This window comes from Ambystoma mexicanum, chromosome 5q, assembly GCF_040938575.1.
Source record: "Ambystoma mexicanum isolate Mex_15411 chromosome 5q, UKY_AmexF1_1, whole genome shotgun sequence".
NCBI classification, from domain to species: domain Eukaryota; kingdom Metazoa; phylum Chordata; class Amphibia; order Caudata; family Ambystomatidae; genus Ambystoma; species Ambystoma mexicanum.
The window spans coordinates 1139753671-1139777165 of NC_090933.1; the positions used below are offsets into that span (position 1 = coordinate 1139753671).

General features: G+C 44.7%; 1 protein-coding gene across 6 annotated transcripts in view; it reads left to right on the top strand.

The window, feature by feature from the left end:
• The window catches only part of PHF20L1 (PHD finger protein 20 like 1), a 1153412-nt gene that overhangs the window by 1072440 nt on the left and 57477 nt on the right, over positions 1–23495 (top strand). For all 6 annotated transcript variants that reach the window (XR_011278670.1, XM_069621650.1, XM_069621651.1 and 3 more), the window contains 2 exons: positions 1108–1471; positions 15204–15363. Coding sequence is in view for 5 of the 6 variants with exons in the window: in XM_069621650.1 (XP_069477751.1) it covers positions 1108–1471; positions 15204–15363 (524 nt within the window). In the remaining variant the exon portion in view is untranslated. The remainder of the gene's footprint in view (positions 1–1107; positions 1472–15203; positions 15364–23495) is intronic.

Here is a 23495-nt window from a genome sequence, read left to right on the forward strand (position 1 = left end):
TTCGAGTGTGTAAGAATGAATGGGGCAAAAAAGTCTCCCCTCATTCAGGAGAACAAGAAAAAGGTCCAGATGTCCACCAAACCGTGCTGGGGGGGGGGGGGTCTCGCTAGGAGAGGGGATTAAATATAAAACCGATAAATCTCCCTAAAACTGAACATTGGGCCAAATGCCTGAATATTGATATATGGTAACATGTGTGGGAAAAATGAAGATCCAAGTAAAAAGTGGTTTTGCTCAAATCACTTACAAACAAAATAAGGTTGATTTAGCTACCAAACCCGATCTAGTGAATACCACCCATTTATTCCAATCTTGGGTGAAAAACCTAAATATGTCAAACAATTCCTGAATCGCAACATAAGACGGGAATACCTCTGCTTTAAATATAACTTTCTATCTACACTAGAAAAATGGGGTGCTTAGCACAAACTCCCATGTCCATCTAGAGGATGTCGGTTGTGCGCTCTTGGGTCCATAGAAACTCTCAAACATCTAATTCTATCTTAACTGGGAAGTAAAGGCCTAAACATGAACTATCCGTAGTACCTTGTACTGATGAGGGGGGAAAAAATAGTAATATGGCATAGGATGATAATGGCAAATTATATGTATGTAATATATTCTATCTTTGTATGCTTTGAGATTAATGCATTGTTTAACCAAGTGAGACAAATTTTGTAAATAGGTTCAATTGATATGTTCTCCCTTTTTAACTAGTTGTATGTTTTTATTTATGATTTTGGGGATTTATAAAAAGCCAGATTGTTATGGCTGCTGTATAAGAATAAAAAAATATGAATATTTTATTTTACCACAAATTAACGTCACTACCTTTTGAAAATGTCAAGTATAAACATGTTGGAAATGTCAATGTTATGGTTCAAACACTTAGTCCATTTCAAATATCTCCTGCATATAAAAAAAGTTTGACTACATATCAAACCTTAATTCAGTTTTACAATACCAGAGATGTTAAATGTACTTCCATCTTAACCATGCATCACTTTTTCCTTATAATCCTGTTTCATCTACATTTCTGTAATACTGGTATTTCTACTGTATATTTCACACTACAGGTGTTCAATATTATTTTATTCTTTTTCTAAGAAACAAACAACATCCTGACCTTCATCTGTGGGCTCATTTGCCGAAAAGAAAAGAGACTGACCAATTTACCCATGGAGTTGAGAAAGCATCGACATTGCAGGATACCAGCATGCTACCTGGGAGGATGCCTCATGCTTTAAATAATAAAGAGGCACCATGCTTATCACAGAAAATGGAGGAGAATTACATCACAAGTGAACACAGTTATCAAAAACCACAAAGTTTTAGTCATGACCGCACGTCCATCAAGGGCCAAATGAGCTCCGAGGATGATACAAGCAGTTTAGATGACGATGACCAGAGGATCCGTTCTACTGATGGCAATTGTTCAAAGTATTCAAGAAAAGAGTGTGTGGGTGAACTGGTAAGTTTTTGTGAATTTTCGCTTTTTGGTCAATAATGCATATAATTACATTTTGTTTGGTTATCATCTCGACATTACATCACAAATAGCAAAGCATAAATTCATCTTTATAAATACATACACTAAAACAAATCAATAAATGACAACCCATACAATAATTCACTATATAGTCTCATAAAACATTGACTGTTCCTATCAATGAGTGCCTTCATATTGCTGTTTTCAACAACTTTGATCACCTCAACCGAACACAAAGGCACATTGCTTCCACATATTAACTTATGCCTCTAGACACAAGTGCGGCTTTAAAGTATTGTCTACTTGGGTATAAACAGAGAGAGCAAATTGGAAAGAAATGAGTTTGACTCTTACATCATTCAATGAGAAACATTTTCTGATATTTTGTTATCCCAACAGTGAAGCCATCCTATTGGCAGGAGAATGCCAAACCTAAACTTCATAAAAAGAAGCCCCAAGAGTTTGGGATACAACATGTCTCCTATCCAAACCTTAGTTTATTTGTTCCAATAGAGGCTGAGATGTATATTTTAAGAGCTAACAATTCATCCTCTCTCACGATACATAGTCATGATTGTAGCCCTAGTTGACATATCAATCAACTCTGGATACTGCCAGAAATTACAGCAAGCCAGGCTTAGCAAGCCATTTCTAATATGCATGAACCTTGGGGTGCATTTCCCACACTCCTGTGACATAAGATCTCTGGCAAATAGTTGCTATACTTGACAACTCTATGGATATTTCAATTACTACTGGACTGCCTCAATTGCATGCAAAAGAAAAATGACATGTAGCCTTTTTTTTACTATTTTTCTGGTCAAACATGTAGATGATGCTAAAAGAGCATGGGTCATTTTAGCCTCACTCAAGTCTTGCTTCTACATAAGTTGTAATGTCTTCCAAGTCATGCCACCATTTAGATTTTCACAGATTAATCATTGTTAGCAGTTCTGATTTTAGTGTATGGGGTTAACATCCTAAACCTATGCAAATATGCCATCTATAACCTTGTTTTGACTTGCCTAGTGGGTGACCTCAGTAATGTTTTCATGGTGTGGAGTATGGTGTACAAATTCAAGCTAAAACAGTATTTACACATTTTTCTCAAGACCACACAGCAGTAAAAGAAAATAGAAAAGCATTCTTAGGTCTTTCAGCAGTGTTAGGGAGATTTATAATTTCTGTATTTTATCCCCGCTCCTGGTGAAAACCCAGGCACTTTTTTGCTGGACTTCTGGACCTTTTTCTTTATTCCTAAATGAGTGGAGATTTTTTCCACTCATTCATTCTTATGGGCTTTGTCTTTTGGAACTCAATTCTTTGTATTTTACATGTGCTATGGAGTCTATTTTGTTCCATAACTAATCTGTATTTTACTATTGCAGCACACTCCTCCTTATGGGCAGTGTTGCTGGGGACCTTTAGGGTCCTCCTTTGAGATGATTTTCTTTATCCTAGAGTAACTACAGTTCTTAGGATATAGACAGGCCGATGGCACTATTACAGGGAACGTACAGGCACCCCTTCAAGAACTTCACATGGCCCAACTGCTGCAGGAGGTTCAGGCCATGTTGTACATGGGGCAATAGAACTGGTCCCTTGGCGCCTCCCAGTCTCCAGAGTGTACTCGAGATACTTTCTCTCAAGGAACAAATCAGGCTAGACTTATCATGCCTAAACAAGTACCTAAAGTCCCAAAAGTTCAGGATGTTCATGTTGCAGTACATGCTCGACCAGCTGGAGGAATGCAATTTTCTGGCAACTCTCAACCAGAGGACAGGCCTGAAATCGAATTCAAGGGTGTTCACCAAATGATTTTGCCCCAGTAGCAGCGCATCTACGCCGCAAGAGAATCCACGTCTACCCTTACCTGGACGATTTGCTCATCCGGTCCTGCTCTCATGCTCTGGCAACACAGCACACGGCAGAGACCATACACCTTCTGACTTTGCTCGGATTCTCCATCAATTAGCTGAAGTCCTGCGTGGTGCCATCTCCGAACGCACTGTTCCTGTGTGCCCGGCTCAACAAAATCTCGTGTGTGGCAACCCCCTTGGAGGAGAGGGTGAAACCCATTCTAGTGAAGTTTCAGCAGCTGTTGACAGTCCATCGCAACAGTCTGGTCCATAAAATCCCTGTTGAGCATAATGTCCTCCTGCATCCATCTGGTTCCCTTTTGCAGGCTCCAGATACATCCCATCCAAGAATTCCTAGAGACCAGGTGGCAGCCAGTCACAGGCACTTGGACAGACAAGGTCACCCACAATCAAATGTCGTGGAACTGCGGGCAGTCTTTTGGGTCTTCAAGTCATTCCAGCCTCAGCTACAGGGGAAGGTTGTGCAGATCGTCATGGACAACACCATCACCATGTTTTACTTCCGGATACAGGGTTGGACATGCTCTTCCGCTCTCTCCCTGGAAGCCCAGTCTCTGTGGTGCTGGCCAATTCTTCAAGGCATGTTCCTCGTTACCTTTCACCTGTCGGGCGTCAAGAACACCATTGCGGACTCGCTCAGCAGGGAACTGCAGTCCTGTCACTAGTGAGAGCTTCAAAAAGCACAAGTGTCTCATCCCTTCAGCGAGTGGGGTCTTCCCCCGATCGATGCCTTTGTGACAGCAGCCAACTCCAAGTGCCGGTAGTTTACCAGCAGCTATTCTCGGCTGAGGAATCGAGGGGATGCCTTCTCGTTTCCCTGGGACGGGCTCTTCCTGTACGCCTTCCCTTTGATTCTACTGTTACATGGGATCAACACACTCGGACGGGATCCTCATCGTACCGGCGTGGCTGAGCCAGATCTGGTACTCCGACCGTCTCCATCTGTCAGTCCTTCCAGCCATCCAGCTGCCTCCACTTCAGTTTTCTCTGCAGAGAATGTCATGAACAATCCTATACCACGACCCGGCATCACTGAGCCTTACGGCCTGGCTCCTGCAGCCCTAGAATTGGGGCACTATTCCTTGCCGCAGGAATGCAAGAAGATCCCAGCCAAGACCAGAGCTCCCTTTACTCTGTCTTGCTACAGGCACTAATGGAAATGTTTCCACCAGTGAAGGCTCCTTCCCCGTCTTGGGAACTGAATGTAATCCTGTCTAAACGTATGGGCCCGCCATTTGAGCCAATGCATCAAGCATCTTTAAAGTTTCTGCCATGGAAGACCGCTTTCCTAGTGGTGATCACCTCGGCCAGGCAGGTGAGGGAGTTTCAGGTGCTCTCCTACAGACAGTCCTATTTGTCCTTCCGTGCTACCAAAGTGCTGCTGCGGATTCATCCCACCTTCATGCCAAAGGTTCTATCAGTCTTCCACCTCAACAACCCTTTGGTGCTGACAGTGTTCTTCATGAACCGTTCCATGCCAGTTGAAAGGGCTTTGCATTCGCTGGACTTTGCGTGTGCCCTTCAGTTCTACGTGGCACGCACAAAGGACTTTCAGAAAGGTTTCAGCTGTTTGTTAATTTTGGACCTGTGGTGCTTGGGATGGCCCCAAGACTTCCATTTCCAGGTGGCTCTCTGGCTGTATCATGTATTGTCATTGTCTAGCCAACAGACCGCTTCTAGGCCGGACAAGATCCCACTCCACCAGAACCATTGCAGCAGCTACAGTGTTTCTCTCTGGTGTTCTCCTGCTTGACATCTGCAGGGCTGCTATGTGGAGGTCCTCCCACACCTTCACATAATTGTACTGTCAACCGGGATTCCAGGGAGGAGTTCCAGGTCAGCAAACCTGTTTGTTTGAGTCTGTTCCATTTGCTTCTGAGAGTCTTGCTACCTCTCGTGGTTTTGTAGATGTATTGCTGTATAATCGTATTCATGAGCTTGTGAATCCATGCAAGACCCCCCCTATGCTGGAGAAGGAACAAGTTACTTACCTGTAACTGTTCTTCAGCATTGGTCTTGCATGGATACACATGCAAACACTCCCTCCTTCCCCTCTGGCTCTTCTTTTTTTCATACTGCGGCTTTACGTGCGCTACCAGATCTGAAGATGACCACCAGGGGTGGCGCTTAGGAGGACGAGTTTCATTGGCTGCGGGCAGTATGACCCAAAGAACACTGATAGACTATGAAGGAGACGATCAGTTTTAAGTTTAAAGGTAAACTGCTTTCTTTTTACAGAGGATTCCCAGCCTGATGGCTGGGAATATTCATGAGTATGTGAATCCATGCAAGACCCATGCTCGAGAACAAGATTTGCATGTAAGTGACGTGTTCCTTATTCCCTTCCTGGATGTGGCCTGTGGTCACCTGCTTTAGAGAAGTCTCCATTTCATCACATGGTGTTCCTCTGGAACGTGCCTGGAACTGAAATTCAAACCCTACCACTACCCCAAACTGACCTCCGCACCTGTGACCACTGGGCTTCACTTGACCGGACCAAGCACAGAAGGGGGTCCCCAACGGAATCGGGAACCTCAGCAGTGTTCAGATTGAGGGGGGGGGGGGTAAGTTAACACATTTGTTACTATCCTCCTATAAAGTCCTATCCCTATGGTTCTTGATCTAGATTGGTGGTGGTTTGGTCAAGGATCCCTCCCTGGGCCTACACTAGTGTAGTGGGATTGAATGAGTTACTTAATTGAACTTTTTGAAACTCTGAATCACAACCACTGGCATTGTTAATCGCATAGTAAACCTACCTGAAAAGTAGAACTTTGGAGCTGATGATCCATTTTAGGGCTGGGCTGTGTTACATAGTTATTCTAGTGTTGCTATAAAGTAGTTTTTTTTAATTGTATTTTATGAATCCAACTACTTGCCTGTATTGCACTGGTTTAAAACCATATGCAAATGTGTACTTCGAAGGGATTGTGTCCTCCGACGTATTCCTCATCTTAGATATATCCTTCCAGCTCTGCTGGCCTCGGAAAATTTTTTCTCTAGAGGGCGCTGCGCGTCGACGTCCCTCGAGTCGATGTCCCTCGGCAGCCGCCGTATCGACGCTCGACGTCATTCTGCCTATAAAGGCCGCGCGCAGCGTCCGTTGCTCAGTTCCGTTTTTCCGCGCTTACTCGGTGCCTCGGAATACCGTTGCTCAGTTCTTAGTCAGATTAATCCTATTTTCCTCGAGTTATTCGATCCGTACTCGATGGCTTCCTCGTCGGAACCGACAACTCCTCGATCCGGCTTCAAAAAATGTCGAGATTGTGGGAAAAAGATGTTGTTGACCGATCCTCACAGAATTTGTGTGTGGTGCTTGGGAGCTGAACACCATTGTCCGGAATGCGAGGACTGTATGTCCATGACAGCTAAGGCCCTGAAGGAGCGTAGGGGGAAGCTGGAGAAAGGTAAGACTTTTAAAGCTTCTTCGTCGACGAAGTCGAGACATTCGTCACCATTCACGCTCCAGGTCTCGGAGTGGGTCTCATCACTCCTCGAGATCGAAGCACTCGAAGAGGAGACGTCGAAGATCCCCTTCTCCGTCTTCCTCTTCCTCTGTTTCGCCAAAAAGAATCCCTTGCCCCACGAAACACAGTTCCCGGGCTGAATGGGAGGAATTCCGAAAAAATATGATGAGCGTCTTTGAGAAAGCGGCCTCGACCCCCTCGAAGACTGCCGAGAGCGATGCTCTGGTCGAAAAACCCGAAGGTAAAAAACGCCGCGAGTCGCAGTACCCGGCGAAAGAAACCTCTCGAGCGCGTCTCGAACCCTCGAGCAGGACTATGACCTCCAAACCTTCCTCGAAGGTACCGTCGACGAAGTTGACGTCGAGGTCGATGTCTTCGACGCCGTTGTCGAAGGGACCTTCGACACACGGGTCTGTCGACTCGACGCCGGCGTCGACGCCAAGAAAAGTCACGGTGACCACACATCCAGTGACGATCCCCAGGCCCTCGACGTCGATGGCATCGATATTGTCGAGTAGAATTCCAATTCTGTCGAGGTCCTCGAGGCCTCCACCTCTGTTTTCGACGCCACGCTCGAAGCCTTCGACGTCGTCGACGTTTTCGAGGCCAATAATGACAAGTTCGGCACCCTCTGCCTTGGAAATGGGATTTACTCCCTTTATGAGTTCAGAACAATTGAGAACTATATCCTCAATTTTAGAAGAGGGTGATTTGTCTGAACAAGACACTTTTGAGTTACAGGGACCTGTAACCCCAGTTAGAGAGGAATTTTCCTCTGAAGAGCGCAGATTAAAGGATCTTCATGATTCTTTACATGAGGCAAGTGGGTTAGACACTTCCCCTGAGGTGGATTTTGCTAAGCCAGACCCGGGGGAGCATGCTGAAACCCCCTACAGAGCCTTAATGGCCAGGATTACAGAGTTCATGGGGTGGTCTACACCTTCACAATCTTTCCAGCAAGATGACCTCACGGATATTCTCGACAAAGGCCCACAAGAGGATCCTGTGGTGCCCTTTCATAAAGCTCTTCAGAGAAAGATCATGACAAACTGGGAAACCCCAGATGTAATACCAGCAGTAAATAAAAAACTGTCTGCAAAGTACAGGGTATCTTCCACAGACCCAGAGTTTTTGTCTAAACATCCATCCCCAGAAAGTCTGGTGGTACAAGCAGCATCTTCTACCGAAGTCAAGACGGCTTATCCTACAGTCCCACAGGACAGGGACGATAAAAAATAGGATGCTATGGCAAAGAAAGTCTTTTCAGCATGTAGCATGGCATTAAAGTCTGTTAATGCTACTTGCACCCTTGCTAGGTTCAGCCAGACACTTTGGGAGTGTGCTTCTACAGCGGCTGACTGCATCCCAGAGGGAGAAGAAAGGGATGCGTTCCTGAATATTATACAGGACGGTAAAGACGCTATGTGCGAATCCCTCCAGACGGGCATTGATTCGGCTGACAGTATCAGCAGAGCAATGGCGGCAAGTACATCAACCAGGAGGTTCGCTTGGTTGAGAAAGTCGGGTTTTGCCCCAGATGTGCAAGCCAGGCTCTTGAACATGCCATTCGATGGCTCTTCTTTGTTCGGGAAAAAGGCGGATGACAGTTTAGAGAAACTGCAAACTTCAAAAGCTGCAGCAAAATCCCTAGGAGCTGCAATCCGTCAGACTCCTTTTCGTCCCACAGGAACCTCTGCGAGGGGCAAGTCCTTTCGCTTCTACTCCGCATTCGGAAGAGGTAGAGGACGACCGGCTCAAAGGGGTCAAAGAAGAACTACCCGAGGTGGACGGGGTAGATATTCTAAAGCCGCAGCAACAGCAGGTGCCTCTTTACCATCGGCATCTGCATCAGCCGCCCCAAAACCACTCTGAGGACTCCCCTCACAGGACACCTGTAGGAGGCAGGTTGACTCAACATCTGACGGTATGGCAGGCTATAACGTCAGATGCTTGGGCATTGGAAACAGTCGCCCAAGGTTACTGCCTGCCTTTCCTACGTATACCTCAGAGTCATCTACCGGGGATCAGCTCTCAGAAAGCTCCAGATCCGCTCCTCTTGCAGGAAATTTTGGACCTGCTAGAGAGAGGTGCCATAGAACCGGTACCTGTAGCGGAGAGGGACAAGGGCTGGTACTCCCTTACTTTCTCATTCCAAAGAAAGACGGAGGACTGAGACCCATCTTGGACTTGCGAGAATTGAACAAATTCCTCAAAAAAGACAAATTCAAGATGGTCACTCTTTCTCAGATCCTCCAGGCCCTTCAGTTTCAGGACTGGTTGGTATCTCTGGACCTTCAGGACGCTTATTTCCATGTGCCTATCCATCTCAAACACAGGAAATACCTGAGGTTCGCAATTGGCAACTCTCACTATCAATTTCGAGTACTGCCATTTGGGCTGACCTCCGCCCCGAGGGTCTTCACCAAGTTAATGGCGGTAGTGGCTGCAAGTCTAAGGAGGGAAGGGATTCACGTCTACCCCTACCTGGACGATTGGCTGATCAGGGCTGTTTCTCCAGAGCAAGCTCAGATCCAGCTAAATCACGTGTGCCGTTTCCTTCACAGACTGGGCTTCTCCCTCAATTTAAAGAAGTCACAAATGATACCATCGCAGAGACTCCAGTTCATAGGAGCGATCCTGGATACTTCCCTGGGAAAAGCCTCGCCACCAGAGGTGAGGGCTCAAGATATTCTACAGATGGTTACCAAGTTCCAGCATGCCCAACGTCTCCCAGCCTTCGACTTTTTGAGGTTGCTAGGCCTCATGGCATCCTGCATTTTCCTTGTGCCAGAGGCTCGCCTGAGAATGAGATCCCTCCAGTGGGCACTGAGGACTCAGTGGTCACAATTCTCAGGAAGAATGACAGATCTTCTTCAGGTTCCCGGCAGGGTGGCTCGAGACCTTCAGTGGTGGGCCTGTCAGGAGAACATTCTGAAAGGAGAACAGTTTTGGCAACCCTGGCCGGAGATAACAGTAGTCACGGATGCCTCACTCACGGGGTGGGGAGCCCACGCCAACGACTTGACCATCAGCGGTCATTGGTCTCCATCGGAGTCCAGACTACACATCAACCTGTTAGAGCTGAGAGCCATCAGACTTGCGTTGAAGGCTTTCCTGCCAGCTGTACAAGCGAAGAACGTCCTGATAATGACGGACAACACGGTGGCCATGCATTACCTCAACAAAAGAGGAGGCGTAGGATCACTACCCCTGTGCAGAGAGGCGATGCAGCTCTGGTTTTGGGCAATCCAAGAAGGAATCTCTCTATCGGCAGTTCACCTAGCCGGAGTGAAGAACTTGACAGCGGACGCTCTGAGCAGGCAGAACACAGTCTCCCACGAGTGGGAGCTAGCTCAGGAAGTCCTTCAAGAGATCTTCGCCCTTTGGGGAACCCCTCAGGTAGATCTGTTCGCCACCAGCCTAAACAGGAAATGCGACCTGTTCTGCTCAAGGGAATTTCCTCCGAGAGGAGCTCTGGGAGACGCGTTCATAGTGGACTGGGAGTTTCCGCTTCTGTACGCGTTCCCACCGGTCCCTGTCATTCCTCAAATGATCAGGAGGTTGAGAAGATTCTGGTGAACCATGATCCTAATTGCCCCGGATTGGGCCAGGAGAACGTGGTACGCGGACCTTCTAGACTTGTCCATCTGCCCTCCAATTCGACTTCCTCTCAGAGAGAACCTACTCTCACAGAAGGGAGGTCAGGTTCTCCATCCAGACATCAAAACCTTCACGCTTGGCTTCTGAACGGCTGAGGTACAAGGATTGGGACCTCCCTGATGATGATATGGAGGTGTTGCTTTCGGCAAGGAGGCCAGCAACAAAGTCTTTATACCGCTGCCGTTGGAACAGATTTTGCAGCTGGTGTAGAGAACAGAATATCGACCCATTTTCATGTGGTACACCAATGGTTTTGTCCTTCCTACTATATTTGGCAAATTCAGGCCTTCAAGTTGGCACCATTAAGGGCTATCTCGCAGCGCTATCTATCTTTAAGCGTACTGCGGAAGAACCATCCTATTTCAAATTACCCTTGGTAATACAGTTTCTAAAGGGGTTAACCAATGTTTATCCCCCAAGACCATTCCAAGTTCCCCTATGGGATTTAAACTTAGTACTAACTTTCCTGATGGGTACACCTTTCGAACCTCTCCATTCTTGTTCGTTAAGATTCCTTACCCTTAAAACTGTTTTATTAATAGCACTTAAATCTGCTAGAAGGGTGAGCGAATTACAAGCTCTTTCTTGTAAACCCCCTCATACAATCTTTCACAAAGACAAAGTTGTTCTGCAAGTGAAGCCTAATTTCCTCCCAAAGGTGGTTTCTGAATTCCATATCACTCAGAAGATTACCCTACCATCTTTCTATCCTCCTCCTCACCCGGGGAAAGAGGAAGAGAGGTTACACAGACTAGACCCTAGGAGGGTTTTAAGTTTTTACATTAGCAGACTAGCCAGGATAAGACAGGCAGACCAGCTGTTTGTAGGTTACGCAGGTCACAAGCTGGGGTTACCAATAACTAAGCGGACCATTTCCAGATGGATCATTCTAGCCATTCTGGAATGTTATAAAATGGCAGGGAAAGAGCCCCCTCAAAACCTTAGGGCTCATTCGACCAGAGGTATTGCAGCTTCATCGGCCCTCAAAAGAGGCGTGCCGGTTAAAGACATATGTGCGGCCGCTACATGGTAGTCCGTCCATACCTTTACACGTTTTTACAATCTGGATTCCTCCTCCAGTCAAGAGACTAGGTTTGGAAGGGCTGTACTGCATTCTATTCATCAATAGAAGACAGCGTGAAGTCAGTACTCCCTCCTCCGAATATAGAATACTGCTATGGGAGCCTATCTAAGATGAGGAATACGTCGGAGGACACAATCCCTTCGAAGAACAAGTTACTTCTTACATTGTAACGTTCTTTCGACGGGATGTTCCTCCGATGTATTCCTCATCGACCCTCCCATCCATCCCCGCAGTTCTACTTCCCTTGTTGTTGCAGCTTACGCTCCTTCAGGGTGATTAGTCTGGTCCAGACAGTAATACTGTGGGCTACAAAACGGAACTGAGCAACGGACGCTGCGTGCGGCCTTTAAAGGCAGAATGACGTCAAGCGTCGATACGGCGGCTGCCGAGGGACATCGACTAGAGGGACGTCGACGCGCAGCGCCCTCTAGAGAAAACATTTTCCGAGGCCAGCAGAGCTGGAAGGATATATCTAAGATGAGGAATACGTCGGAGGATCATCCCGTCGAAAGAACGTTACAAGGTAAGAAGTAACTTGTTCATCTGTTTTATAGTAAGTGTGTGATATTTGCCTAGAAGTTTTTATTAATTAGTGTGTATTTTAAAGGCCTAATAAACTGTTGTATATTTTTACACTTATCAGTCTAACTGGAATTATGGATGTGGCTCTATGTGGACGCTTTGTAGTCCTAGACTACGCTTGCTCCCTTACTGAGACTAAGCCTTGCCGCTCTGGCTAGATTCATTGTCTTTCCTGTTCATAATAGTTTAGCCTCCCAGAGTCCACCCATAGGATTAAATTAAAACAATTCAATAGTTTTTTTATATTGTGCTTCATGCGAGAGTCCAGCTTCTAAGCGCAGGACCAGGTATCACGCCTGTGCTGCTCTGCATTGTCTCGTTTCCAAGTCACATTTGTTGCCCCTGAGCTCTCCTGTCCCCGGTTGATTTTTTAAAAGCATCTTATAAAACATTGTGAAAAAACTCTGAAAAAAACTTGAGCTACTGACTATTGAGTTTGTAGTCCTAATTTCACTCTTGTTTTTAGTGACCCCATCTTTTAAACGTCTCATTGTCTGACCCACTTCCATCTCGTAACCAGGCAGTTAAGCATGTAAACTAAGACGGCTGGCAAAGTAGTTTGTTTAAATCCTGACCTGTGGTACAAATAAATAAAGACCATTGATCGCATTGTTACAGCTTGAAAATCCCAAAATTGGGAGTGCTCATTTTTTATGTTTATCCAATACTGTTTGTGGCTATAGAAATTGCGCAAGTTCTGAATGCTTACTTTAATCTTTAAACTCATGTTGTCCCTTTAGCAGGTAAGATAGCTCAGTGATCTGAAAGGACCCGAGTTCGATTCCCATCAAGGCCAACGCAGCCTTTTACCTTCAAGGTGTTGAGTATCTATTTCGGGTGGATCAATCAAAAGGTGTATTCAGATTTCTCCATTAACATATATAAAATCAATAGAATACAATTGAAACAATTCCAGTAAAATAAATGGAACCAAACCCTGTCCCAACCAACATCCACAAACTTGTCTTAAAATGTAAGTCTTTAGAATCCTATATTTGAAATTACTTTAATTATCCTGACCTTTATGGCCTGATCTAGATAGTTAATGGCATCAAAAAGAAATTGTCTAACTGTACAATAAAAATGTAAATCCTCGCATCCTTACAGGTTCTAATATTTTTTTAATTAAAAAAATGGGGTTTCAGCCATCTCGCCCTCTCCCTTCTATATGACGGACCTATCAGAATAAAATGAACCAAATCCTCGTCTGCTCGTATTTCAGTGACATTTCTGCAACGCCTTTAAACAGTTTATTCTTTTTGACAGTGGCAACAAATTTAGCCACTTCAACGTTTTCCTTCCTCTGGGGAATCCAAACCTAGGATAGAACCTGTAGCAACAAGATACCCCTTATACTTCACATAAGCCGAGCGTGATGGTTAAAAATGGAGATTCCATACATCCCCCTACAGCGATCTTTCCCTAGACCAGTTCTTAATTTGTTTTTTGTTGATCAGCAGTAGCCCCTCTTTCAGCTGAAAACAAGTCCCAGAGCACACGTCTTGACTTGTAACAATTCGACTTGCATCTCTGGGTGGCTTTCCATCGCCGACAATCCTAAGTACAAATTTGAGTTTTTAATATTGCCTAATTTCATTTAAGAAATAAGCCAGTTGTCTTGTTTGTGCCAGAGATGTGATGCTCTGGATCCCTACTTCTATTCTCGGGGCGCTGCTTAGGCAACCTTGGCGGGAGTCCTAAAATTTGTCACCAAAAATGTAATTCAACGTGTTTAAGAGGCTGACCATAAAAATAACCCCAGATCGCGCTACCATTTTTCGGTTGGAGATTAACTAATTGTATAACCAGGGTACAAATAGATTCTTTGAGGAAGTTGTAAAACGCTGTCAGCATGTCACAATTGAAGGGGGAAAACAATGACCACAATGGAACGTGGAGAAGGGACTACACGTCGTCCCGTCTCCCTTTGCCTTGTAGGTCGTTGCCGGGTCAGAGACACGTTCCCGGCGCAGAAGGACAGAGAAGCTCAGGTAAGTGGAGGGGGGAGAGAAGATGTGGAAAAGGGTGGTGGAGCTAGGGGGAAGGGATGCGCGGGGGGGAGTGCACACTTGCCAGTGATCCGGCAGGGGAAGATGGCAGCCTCCAGCTCTGAGGAAGCTTGGAGCGGTTGCTATAATGGGAGGTAAAGCCCCCTGCTCCAATCCTCCTCATTGTCTGGGAGACCTAAGCCACGCCCCCGCCGTGTACGAATAGACGATATCGTTGAAGATGCTGTTTTTAGTAACTTGTGATGCTGAAACTGAAATTACTTTGTGAGAATCACCTCTGTAATAAATCATTGGACATTTTTTCAATGTTTTTCTCGAGCCGATTATGTTCAGTAATAATGTGTTAAGCCCTAAAAGTCCACTCACCATGGATTTAGGAATTGGCGTGTAAATACCTGGTAGTGTCCATAGGTTTAGTATCTAAACTAAACTCCAAGTTTGTATAGTTCAGTTCTAGCGGTGTGTCAAGAAATATTATGTCCCAAGGACCAAATGAGCACGTAAATGTAATGGCCCAATGCAAGGTTGCTGTTTCCATGGCGGATAGCCATGGGCTTCTAACAAGCACCCTCCCGATTAGTCATGCAGTAGCATTGTGGGCTTTTGCTCAGTGATGACTGAGACCCTCCTCTTTCTGACTCCTCCGCCAGCCCCCTACCGGTGCCACTCCACATCCCAGTTCGGTGAGGTAGAGGCTTGAGGTCGTTTTTTGCCCATTATCCTGCTGCACATCCCAATACTCCTAAAAGGATGCAGCTGAGGGGGGGGGGGTTTGGTTGGAAAAGGGTGTAGAATGACTGAAGTGAGCAAGAAACCCTCTTAAAGAGCTTTGGCCTGTTCTTATGTCTAAAGTTGGCAGTTCCTATACATAAACGAGCGGAAAAAACAGATTACAATTTGGGGACTCCTAGAAGCAAATGGACTCTACTATTTTAGGGAGCGGAAGATATCATCTTAGTTTTGCAAGATAAGGGCTGTTATATTTTGGAAATCTGTCTTAATTATACAATTTTGTTTTATTGCATGAAAAAGACTGCAGTAGAGAAGAATTTGTTTGTTCTAAGTGAAAAGAGAGAGGCCAGTGAACAAGTGGACTCACGTCTTCAGTGGCAGCTGAATCTCTTAACGCATGTTGAGAATGTCCAGAGTGAAATAACCAACAGAATGGATCTCATTGAAAAAGAAGTTGATGGTATGTATGAATTAGACATGGCCTGCTTAAGTTTTTGTTGCAACTATGTTTAATAGAACATTTAAATAATGTGTATATGTTATCCTTATAGTATTTTGCATCATTCTGTTGTGGTTCTAGGTCATTCCATAGCCCGTTTCTTTTCTGCTGAGTTTTTAGTGGCAAAAACTCATCAATGTCTTTTTTTTTTAGTTTTTTGGGGGGCATGTGGGGTTCCTCCTCCCAATCACCCCCTTTTGAGCAATTTACAACCTATTCCCTCCTTCCCCTTATATACCTTTACCCACCCACCCCCATATTTTTCGATTTATGTTTGTTTTTGTTTTTTTGCAGCAAAAAATCTGCTGCCAAATACTTTGTGGAAAAAAAAAGGGCGATGAATGAACCTTGTACCGGTTGTTGCATACATTAGTTTCTCGTTTGCATCTAAATGCCCATCAATATTATGGTGGGTTTATAAAAATGCAAGAAAGATGACCCTGTTACACAGATAAAAATACAATTCCAGTAAAAACATTAAACATGCAAATCAAAATAGAAAAAGATCATATTTAAAAAATGGTATGGTTTAAAAGATAACATTCTGATAAAAACATTAGAAATACTAGAAGAATTCAGGTATATAATGCTAAAAGCTTGAGTATAATCAAAAGTTAATTTCTAGTAAAAAAGTAGGTTTTCACCAATTTCCTAAATTGCAGTAAAGAATCAGCTTTACGGATCTAAATTGGTAGACAATTACCAACATTTGGGGAGGCAATTGAGACAAATTTTTTGGTTTTGTTCGAGATTTCTTCGGAATAAAAAGTACCAATTTATCTTTATTTAGGGAATTCTCATTTCTGCCTAAAATAGAAAATTATTCAGAAAGATAAGTAGGCTGGCCTAGAGGAAGAGATTTTAAAGACAAGCAGCCTAATTTTTAAAAAATCCAACCCCGTAAGGGAAGCCAATGTAGGGACTTTAAAATTGGCGTTACTGAATCAAATGTTTTGGCTCCAGCAATGAAATTGGCTGCTCTGTGAAAACCTATTTCCAGGGTGAGAAGATTTTCCCTGGGGTTTTAAAGGAGAAGCATGGACTCCCACGAGTATGGCATTCACTCCATCCACATGCTAGAGAACCAGGGATTGCACAAGGGTGTGGAAATGGCTCAATGGTAAAATTTGATTCATTTTGTTGAAGTACTGACAGTTGGTAATGCGCTGTTTGTGTTTTCCTGTTTATCTCTGTGTTGGGAAAGATTTCCCTTTTAGAAACTGTCACTCCAGACGTTCTATGGGCCTCTAAACATTTGGAACCTGCTCTGACTTTGAGGGGAAACAAAACCTTCAGCTTCACTCCCAATGCCTTTTGCTAATTTGTTATGGGGAACTTGATCAGTCCTTCCGGCTATCAGAACTGGGAAACTATTTCCCTTTTAGCTTTTACATTTTTGTAGGTTTTTAACATTGCACACCGGATCTTAAAATACAGTGCAACCGGGATACTTTTGTATCACACTAGCCTTTTACACTTGAGGGATTTTTGGTTACTTTTATATTTGCATAAAGGCAAGCTGGTTGCAGCAAATATATTTTTACCATTTTTGTTTTATTTCCAGTGTGGACATTCGCGTTTACCACATATAGCTACAAAGCATGGCTAGTGCCCTAAAATGGCCAAGCCACAAGATTTTCGCTTCTTCTTTGGCCATATTATAGGTTGGCTTTATTCCTGCCTTATGAGGTCAGGAAATCCCATATAACGTCATGCACTTGCCCGGAAAAGCTGTTGCTTTCACGGGCTAGTGATGTGTGTGCCCAGGAATTGAGTGCGACTGTCTGGTCTCACTCCACATCTGCTGTACATGAGTGAAACCCATAGTTGTCCCTGACTGGAAAACTACAGGCTGTTTGAATGGTGCAGATCCTTAACATTGGTGAGCTTGGACTTGATTCCAGGCTGGATGTTGGATAAGAAGAGGACTCCTGCGGCCATTTCTTCAGATCAGCGCGGGTGCGAAGAATCCCTCACAGAAGAACAGCCTACTGAAGATTCCCTCCCCCCGCCCCATCAAGTCATGTGGAGAAAATGGGAGCCGGGGGTGGGGCAGGGCGTTTAAGTCAATGCAAAACATTTTCCGTCCTCCGTAGGGTAAACCAGTCTCTTTGTATCCTTCCATTCCACTGCTTAGTGGCCATCGAACCTGGGTACTACCATCTGAAACATAACACATTTTACTTACCTAGTAACTTTGTTTCATCTCTTCTTTTGAACAATCACCAACACAAGGAACTTACATGCTACAGATAACATTCTGGGGAGAAGCATTGTGGCCCAGTGATTTTGGGCAAAGGGCAGCATTCTTCTTGGGGATTGGACTGCTGAAGTTGGGGAACATCTCTTGTGACTTGGTCCATCTTTACTGCATCACTTTACTTGCCTCCTTTGCTGATGTAAGTAATTCAATGCATTTTAAGAACCTATGGTGAATGTTAATGTTTATTATTGAGTATTGTACGATAGTATTTATTCAAATGCATTTCTGACGCAGAGGATGAACAACTCCACCTTGAAGCCGAGACAAACTCACAGGAACGATCACAAGGAAGCTGAGCGCAGTCAGCAACAAGAAATAGATGGGGACCTGAGGAATACCTAGAATAAAAGTGATGTTTGATTCTAAAACTGAATGGTCAAGGGAAACTAAAGAAATCACCACAAAGATTTCACAATTAGACTAAGATCAGGATTGGTCATGGCTTCCTTGACAACCTCAAAGTCAAGATAACGTGATGTGCCACTGACGCGGAATGAATTAACAATGGCATGTTCAAACACTAGAGGGTTTATACAGCTTTTCAATGAGGACCCCATGAATCTTATAGGCTACGACATATGTCTACAAGAGACTTGGATTCAAAGCAAACCAATAGCAGAGGGTTTTGCGGTTTACCTAAATCTGGCACCTAAAGGCGCAAAAGGACGAGTTTATTCCGGCGTACTGACTATTATAAAAATCGGGAAAGGTCTAGCAGTAGTTAGTGAAAATAAGCCCAATTCCTTCACACAAATGCTAGTCTTAGAATGGACACAACATTGTCCTACTGAGGAGAAATACAATCAGTGTGTTTAACCTGTACTGGAATCCACTCAAAATTGATCATCGATCAATAATGTGAGAGTACTCAAAAACAGTTCTTGAAGTGTATATTCAATTCAACGACCCGCTCATCATTATTTGTGGAAACTCAAACATCAAATGTATAAACGGAGAGGGAAGGGCAATGAAACACACTGATCAAACAGGGAGAGCATCTGCATAGACTTAAGAACTGGACGCACATGACTTTTACATGCTGAACAGTCATGTTGAAGGAGATATAACAACAAAACCAACTTGGGCACGTTCAACCCAAACAGCCACCTTGACAATTTCTTTGTCTCTAAAATACATGACACCTCATTAACACCTTGAAAAGAAACTCAAAACAAATAAGTGACCATCGTCTATTGGCCTTATCATGAAAACAGATTCAATCACCAACTAGAAAGGTAAGTATCAAATGCTGGCGATAGATTGAAGCTGAAAGCCTCAGACATTGAAACCATCACCGAGAAATATCAACTTAAATCGCGATGTGTAGATGCAAAATTGGAGTATCCCGGCATCCTAAACTCTTTCAAAGAATGCTGCATCCAAAATGGAAAACCATTGTTCATGCCGTCACATATTTATAACCAGAATCTAGTTGGTGTACGGCAAATATTTTTTGAGCAGACCTCAAAGCTAAACAAGTTAGAAGAAAACAATAAATCTGAACTATGAGCAAGAAAGCAGCGCTATAAGAATTGGGTAATTGCCTTAAAAGCCAGTGTGTCACAGGTTTCCCCCCCTTCTCACCTGTCTGTTGTTTGCTGGGGTTCTTTGAAGGAGTCTTCTTGCACACAGTTCGGGTCTTGTATAACCCGGTGCGAACTTCTACGGGTTCCAGCGTGCGTTCAGCGTTTCGATTCCTGGAATGCACAGAATGTCTGGGAAATCCTGGAAGCGAATAAGTTTGTACTCAGAGACGGGTACACAGAGGTCCGGGATTCAGGATGTAACAAGAGGAAGGGAATGAAGGAGGAAGGGAATTAGGGGCCAGGAACCAGGAAACAAAGTTGGCAAGGGCGAACTACAGCAGCACACGTCTAGCCACTGCAAGCGGTAGCGTTGAGACGCACTGGGCCGCAGGGTGTTGTGTATTTGTAGAACGTGCTACGTCCGACACGGAAGCTGGTAAACAACGTTCCGTGTTTGATGGCCATGTTGGAAGTACTGCAGAGTGCAAGCCCCGATGTGTCAGGGACCAGGAAGTCCAAAAGGGACGCGTCCGGTGGTTCATGACAGCATGCCTCCTCCGAAGACCTGTCCCTCTGGGTTTGCCCGGGTGTATGAGATGATACCTTCTGAGTAATCTAGGGGCGTTTAGGTTTGAGGTTGGTTCCCAGGTACGTTCACTAGGAGGGTATCCTTTCCACTCAACCAGGTATTGTAGCTGACCACGTTTGTACCTGGAATCACATATTCTGGATACTTCGTATTCCAGCTGGTCATTAATAATTACAGGGTTAGGCCTAAGGGCAGTCCGGGAGGACTGGATGTATGGTTTCATTAGGGACGTGTGAAAGACTGGATGGATCCTCTTCCAAGAGTCTGGTAGTTTAAGTCAGAAGGCCACTGGGTTTATGATTTCTTTTATGGAAAAGGGGCCATAGTACTGGGGAGCCAACTTATTCGGTCGTAAATGTCGAGGCAGTAGTTTCGAGGATAGCCAGACCTTATCACCCACTAAATAGGAGGGTCCTTCTCTTCTTTTGGAGTCCGCATAATGTTTGGTGTGAGTTCTGGCCCTTTCTAAGTGTTCTTTGGCTTTCATGTGTACATTGATGAGAGTTTCGATCCAGGAGTCGACTGTAGGAACTGGTGTAGGATGTGGGAGAATGGAAGGTAGAACCGAAGGATAAAATCCTCGGCTGCAGAAAAAGGGGCTGGTGTTGATAGCCGAGTGATCCAAATTGTTGTAGGCAAATTCAGCCACAGGTATTAAGAGTGACCAATCGTCCTGTACCTTAGTGAAGCAACAAAGATATTGTTCTAGGGTTTGGTTCACACGTTCGGTAGCCCCATTAGTCTGTGGATGATACCCTGAGGAGAGGGCGCGTTGGATTCCTAGTATTCGGCATAAGTGTTTCCAAAACTGAGAAATGTATTGAGGTCCTCTGTCTGATATGATCTTGGAAGGGAGTCCGTGAAGTCGGAATGTGTTCCAGGAAGATTCCAGCAAGTTCTGATGAGGATGGTAGTTTGTATAATGGTGTAAAATGAGCCATATGAGTGAAAAACCAATGGTAACCATGATAGTCGTGTATCCCCTGGAAGGTGGTAATGCCACAATGAAATCTGTAGCGATGAATTCCCAGGGTCTTGTTGGTAGCGTAGGTTGAAGGAGACCCGCCAGTCTCTTATGTTTATTTTGACTGCAGACTGCACAGGCTTGAATGTACAGTTGGACATCAGTTTTCATTCTTGGCCACCAAAATTGTCTTTGTATTAGACGGAGGGTGTTGGTGATACCACGATGTCCTGAGTGAAGGTTATCGTGATAGAGGTTTATAATCCTTTGTTGTAGTCTGTGTGGGAATGACTAGGCCATTATCCTTGAGCAGATACCCATCCTTTGTTAAATTCCAATGATTTTTCCCTGTAAATTCCTTCCAGAGTTCAGAGGACTGGGTTTGCATCCGAACGTCTTCCAGGTGGCTGATTGCTTGGGCTACAAAAATTGTGTGGGGAAACATCTTTGGAAAGGACCGGTCTTCAAGAGTTAAGTAGTTGGGACGTCGGGATAAGAGGTCAGCAGTAATGTTCTGTGTTTCAGGGACATGATGGGTCTGGAACTGATACTGGGCAAAGAAGAAGGCCCAACTGGCTTGATGGCTATTTCTACATTCCAGAGACTGTAAAACTTGAAGATTACGATGGTCCGTGCAGACCTGAACCGGATGTTTTGCTCCCAGAAGTAAATGACGCCACTCTGTGAAGGCTGGCTTGACGGATGGCTAACAGTTACTTTTCCAAAACGGAATAATGGGTTTCGCTGGGGGTTAGAGTTTGTGAAAGATAAGCAATGGGATGTTCTAGATTATCCTCGAATTCCTGTTTTAAAACTGCTCCAATGGCGTAGTTAGAGGCATCCGTTTCCACTAGGAAAGGTCGATTGATGTCAGGTTGAGCCAGGATGGGGGCTTGTGTAAACCGTTGGAATGCTTCATCTTGGGCTGCCGTCCAGAGAAAGGGAGTATCTTTTTTCAACAATGTAATGATCGGTTGAGCTATCTCAGAAAAAGAAGGTATGAATTTCCGGTAAAAGTTGGCAAGTCCCAAGAAGGATTGGATCTGTTTCATGGTAGTCGGAACAGGCCAGGATAGTATGGCTTTTACCTTTGAGTGGTCCATTCCGATTGCTTCTGGTCTGAGGACAAATCCCAGATAGTGAACAGTAGAGACATGGAAAAGGCATTTCTCGAGTTTAGCCAATAGCTTGTGTTCACGTAGCCGCTGTAACACTGCACTAACATGCTCCTCATGCTTAAGATGGTCCTTAGAGAATATCAGGATATCGTCCAGGTATACTATGACAAAGAGGAACAGCATATCAGAAAACACCCGATCCATGAAACTTTGGAAGACCGCTTGGGCATTAGCGAGTCTGAATGGGCATGACCAGGTATTCAAAGTGACCAAAGGGTGTTCTAAAGGCTGTTTTCCATTCGTCACGCTCCCTAATACGGATCAGATGGTAGGCACCTCTGAGATCCAATTTCGTGAAGACTACAGCTCCTCTTACAGCTTCCAGGATATCTGAGATCAAAGGCAATGGATAGCGGTCCTTCAGGGTGCACTGATTTAATCCATGATAATCAAGACAAGGTCTAAGTTCTTTAGTATCTTTCTTAGGAACAATAAACAATGAAGCTCCTACTGGTGATTTGGATGGTCGTATGGTGCCATTTTCAAAGTTGGTATCCAAGTATTCACGGAGGGCCCTTTTTTCAGGTTTGGATAAAATGAACATCCTTCCAAAGGGAATCACTGCAGAGGGTTCTGTATCAATTGCACAGTCTTCAGGTCTGTGAGGGGGTAGGGCCTGAACTATGGCAGTTGAGAACACATCAGTGTAATCCTGTGTAACCCTAGGAACCTGGATGATATTTGAGACCGTGAGTGGGCCTTGCTGGTCTGTCAGTGTACCTCCAGAAGACGCCGGCGAGGAATCCAGGAACAAGGACCCTGCTGCCCAGTTGATGTATAGGTTGTGCTTTTGTAACCAGGGCATACCCAGTACCATTGAGTAATGAGCAGACTTTATGATGTCAAATTTAATCACTTCTCGATGATGGTTTATCGAGAGCTGTACCTCCTCGGTTTGTTTGGTTTGTAGGGTTATGGCTCTTGAAGAAAGAGGTCTTCCATCAATATCCTCTACAGGTTGCGCAATGCCTCGAGTTTCATATGGAATGTGGTGGGTAGTGACCCAATCTTGATCTATAAATATCCCCATGGCTCCACAATCCACCAATGCCAAAATGGGATGGGTTTCGTTCTTGGATGGCGATCGAAAGGCCTGTAAAATCACTAGATTGTTTTGTCCAGGAGAGTTCAAGGATGGAATTGATGTGGAGCAAACATCTCTCTCCCGAAGCTGTGCTCCATCTAGGATCGGGAGCTGGCATTTCCCGAACGCCGTGGAGGAGCTAAAGGACATTCTCTCACCAGATGTTTATCTGAGGCACAATACATACATGGCCCAGTGTGAATCCGTTGCATCCTTTCTTGCGGGGATATGGGTCCACGGAAAGCCCCCAGTTGCATGGGTTCAGGGTCATTAGCGGGGGCAGGAGTGGGCTCAGCCTTCGAAGAAATTTCTATGGAGGTCTTTCGGAAAGGCATTCTAGTCTTCTTTTCTGCCTTCCTTTCCTGGATATTGAAGTCTGTCTGTAGAGAGAGGTCCATAAGAGCGTGGAATGAACCTGGGCGAGCAACTCTGGCTAGCTCATCTTTTATTTCTTCGTTTAGTCCTCTTCGAAAAAGGGTAAAGCAGGTT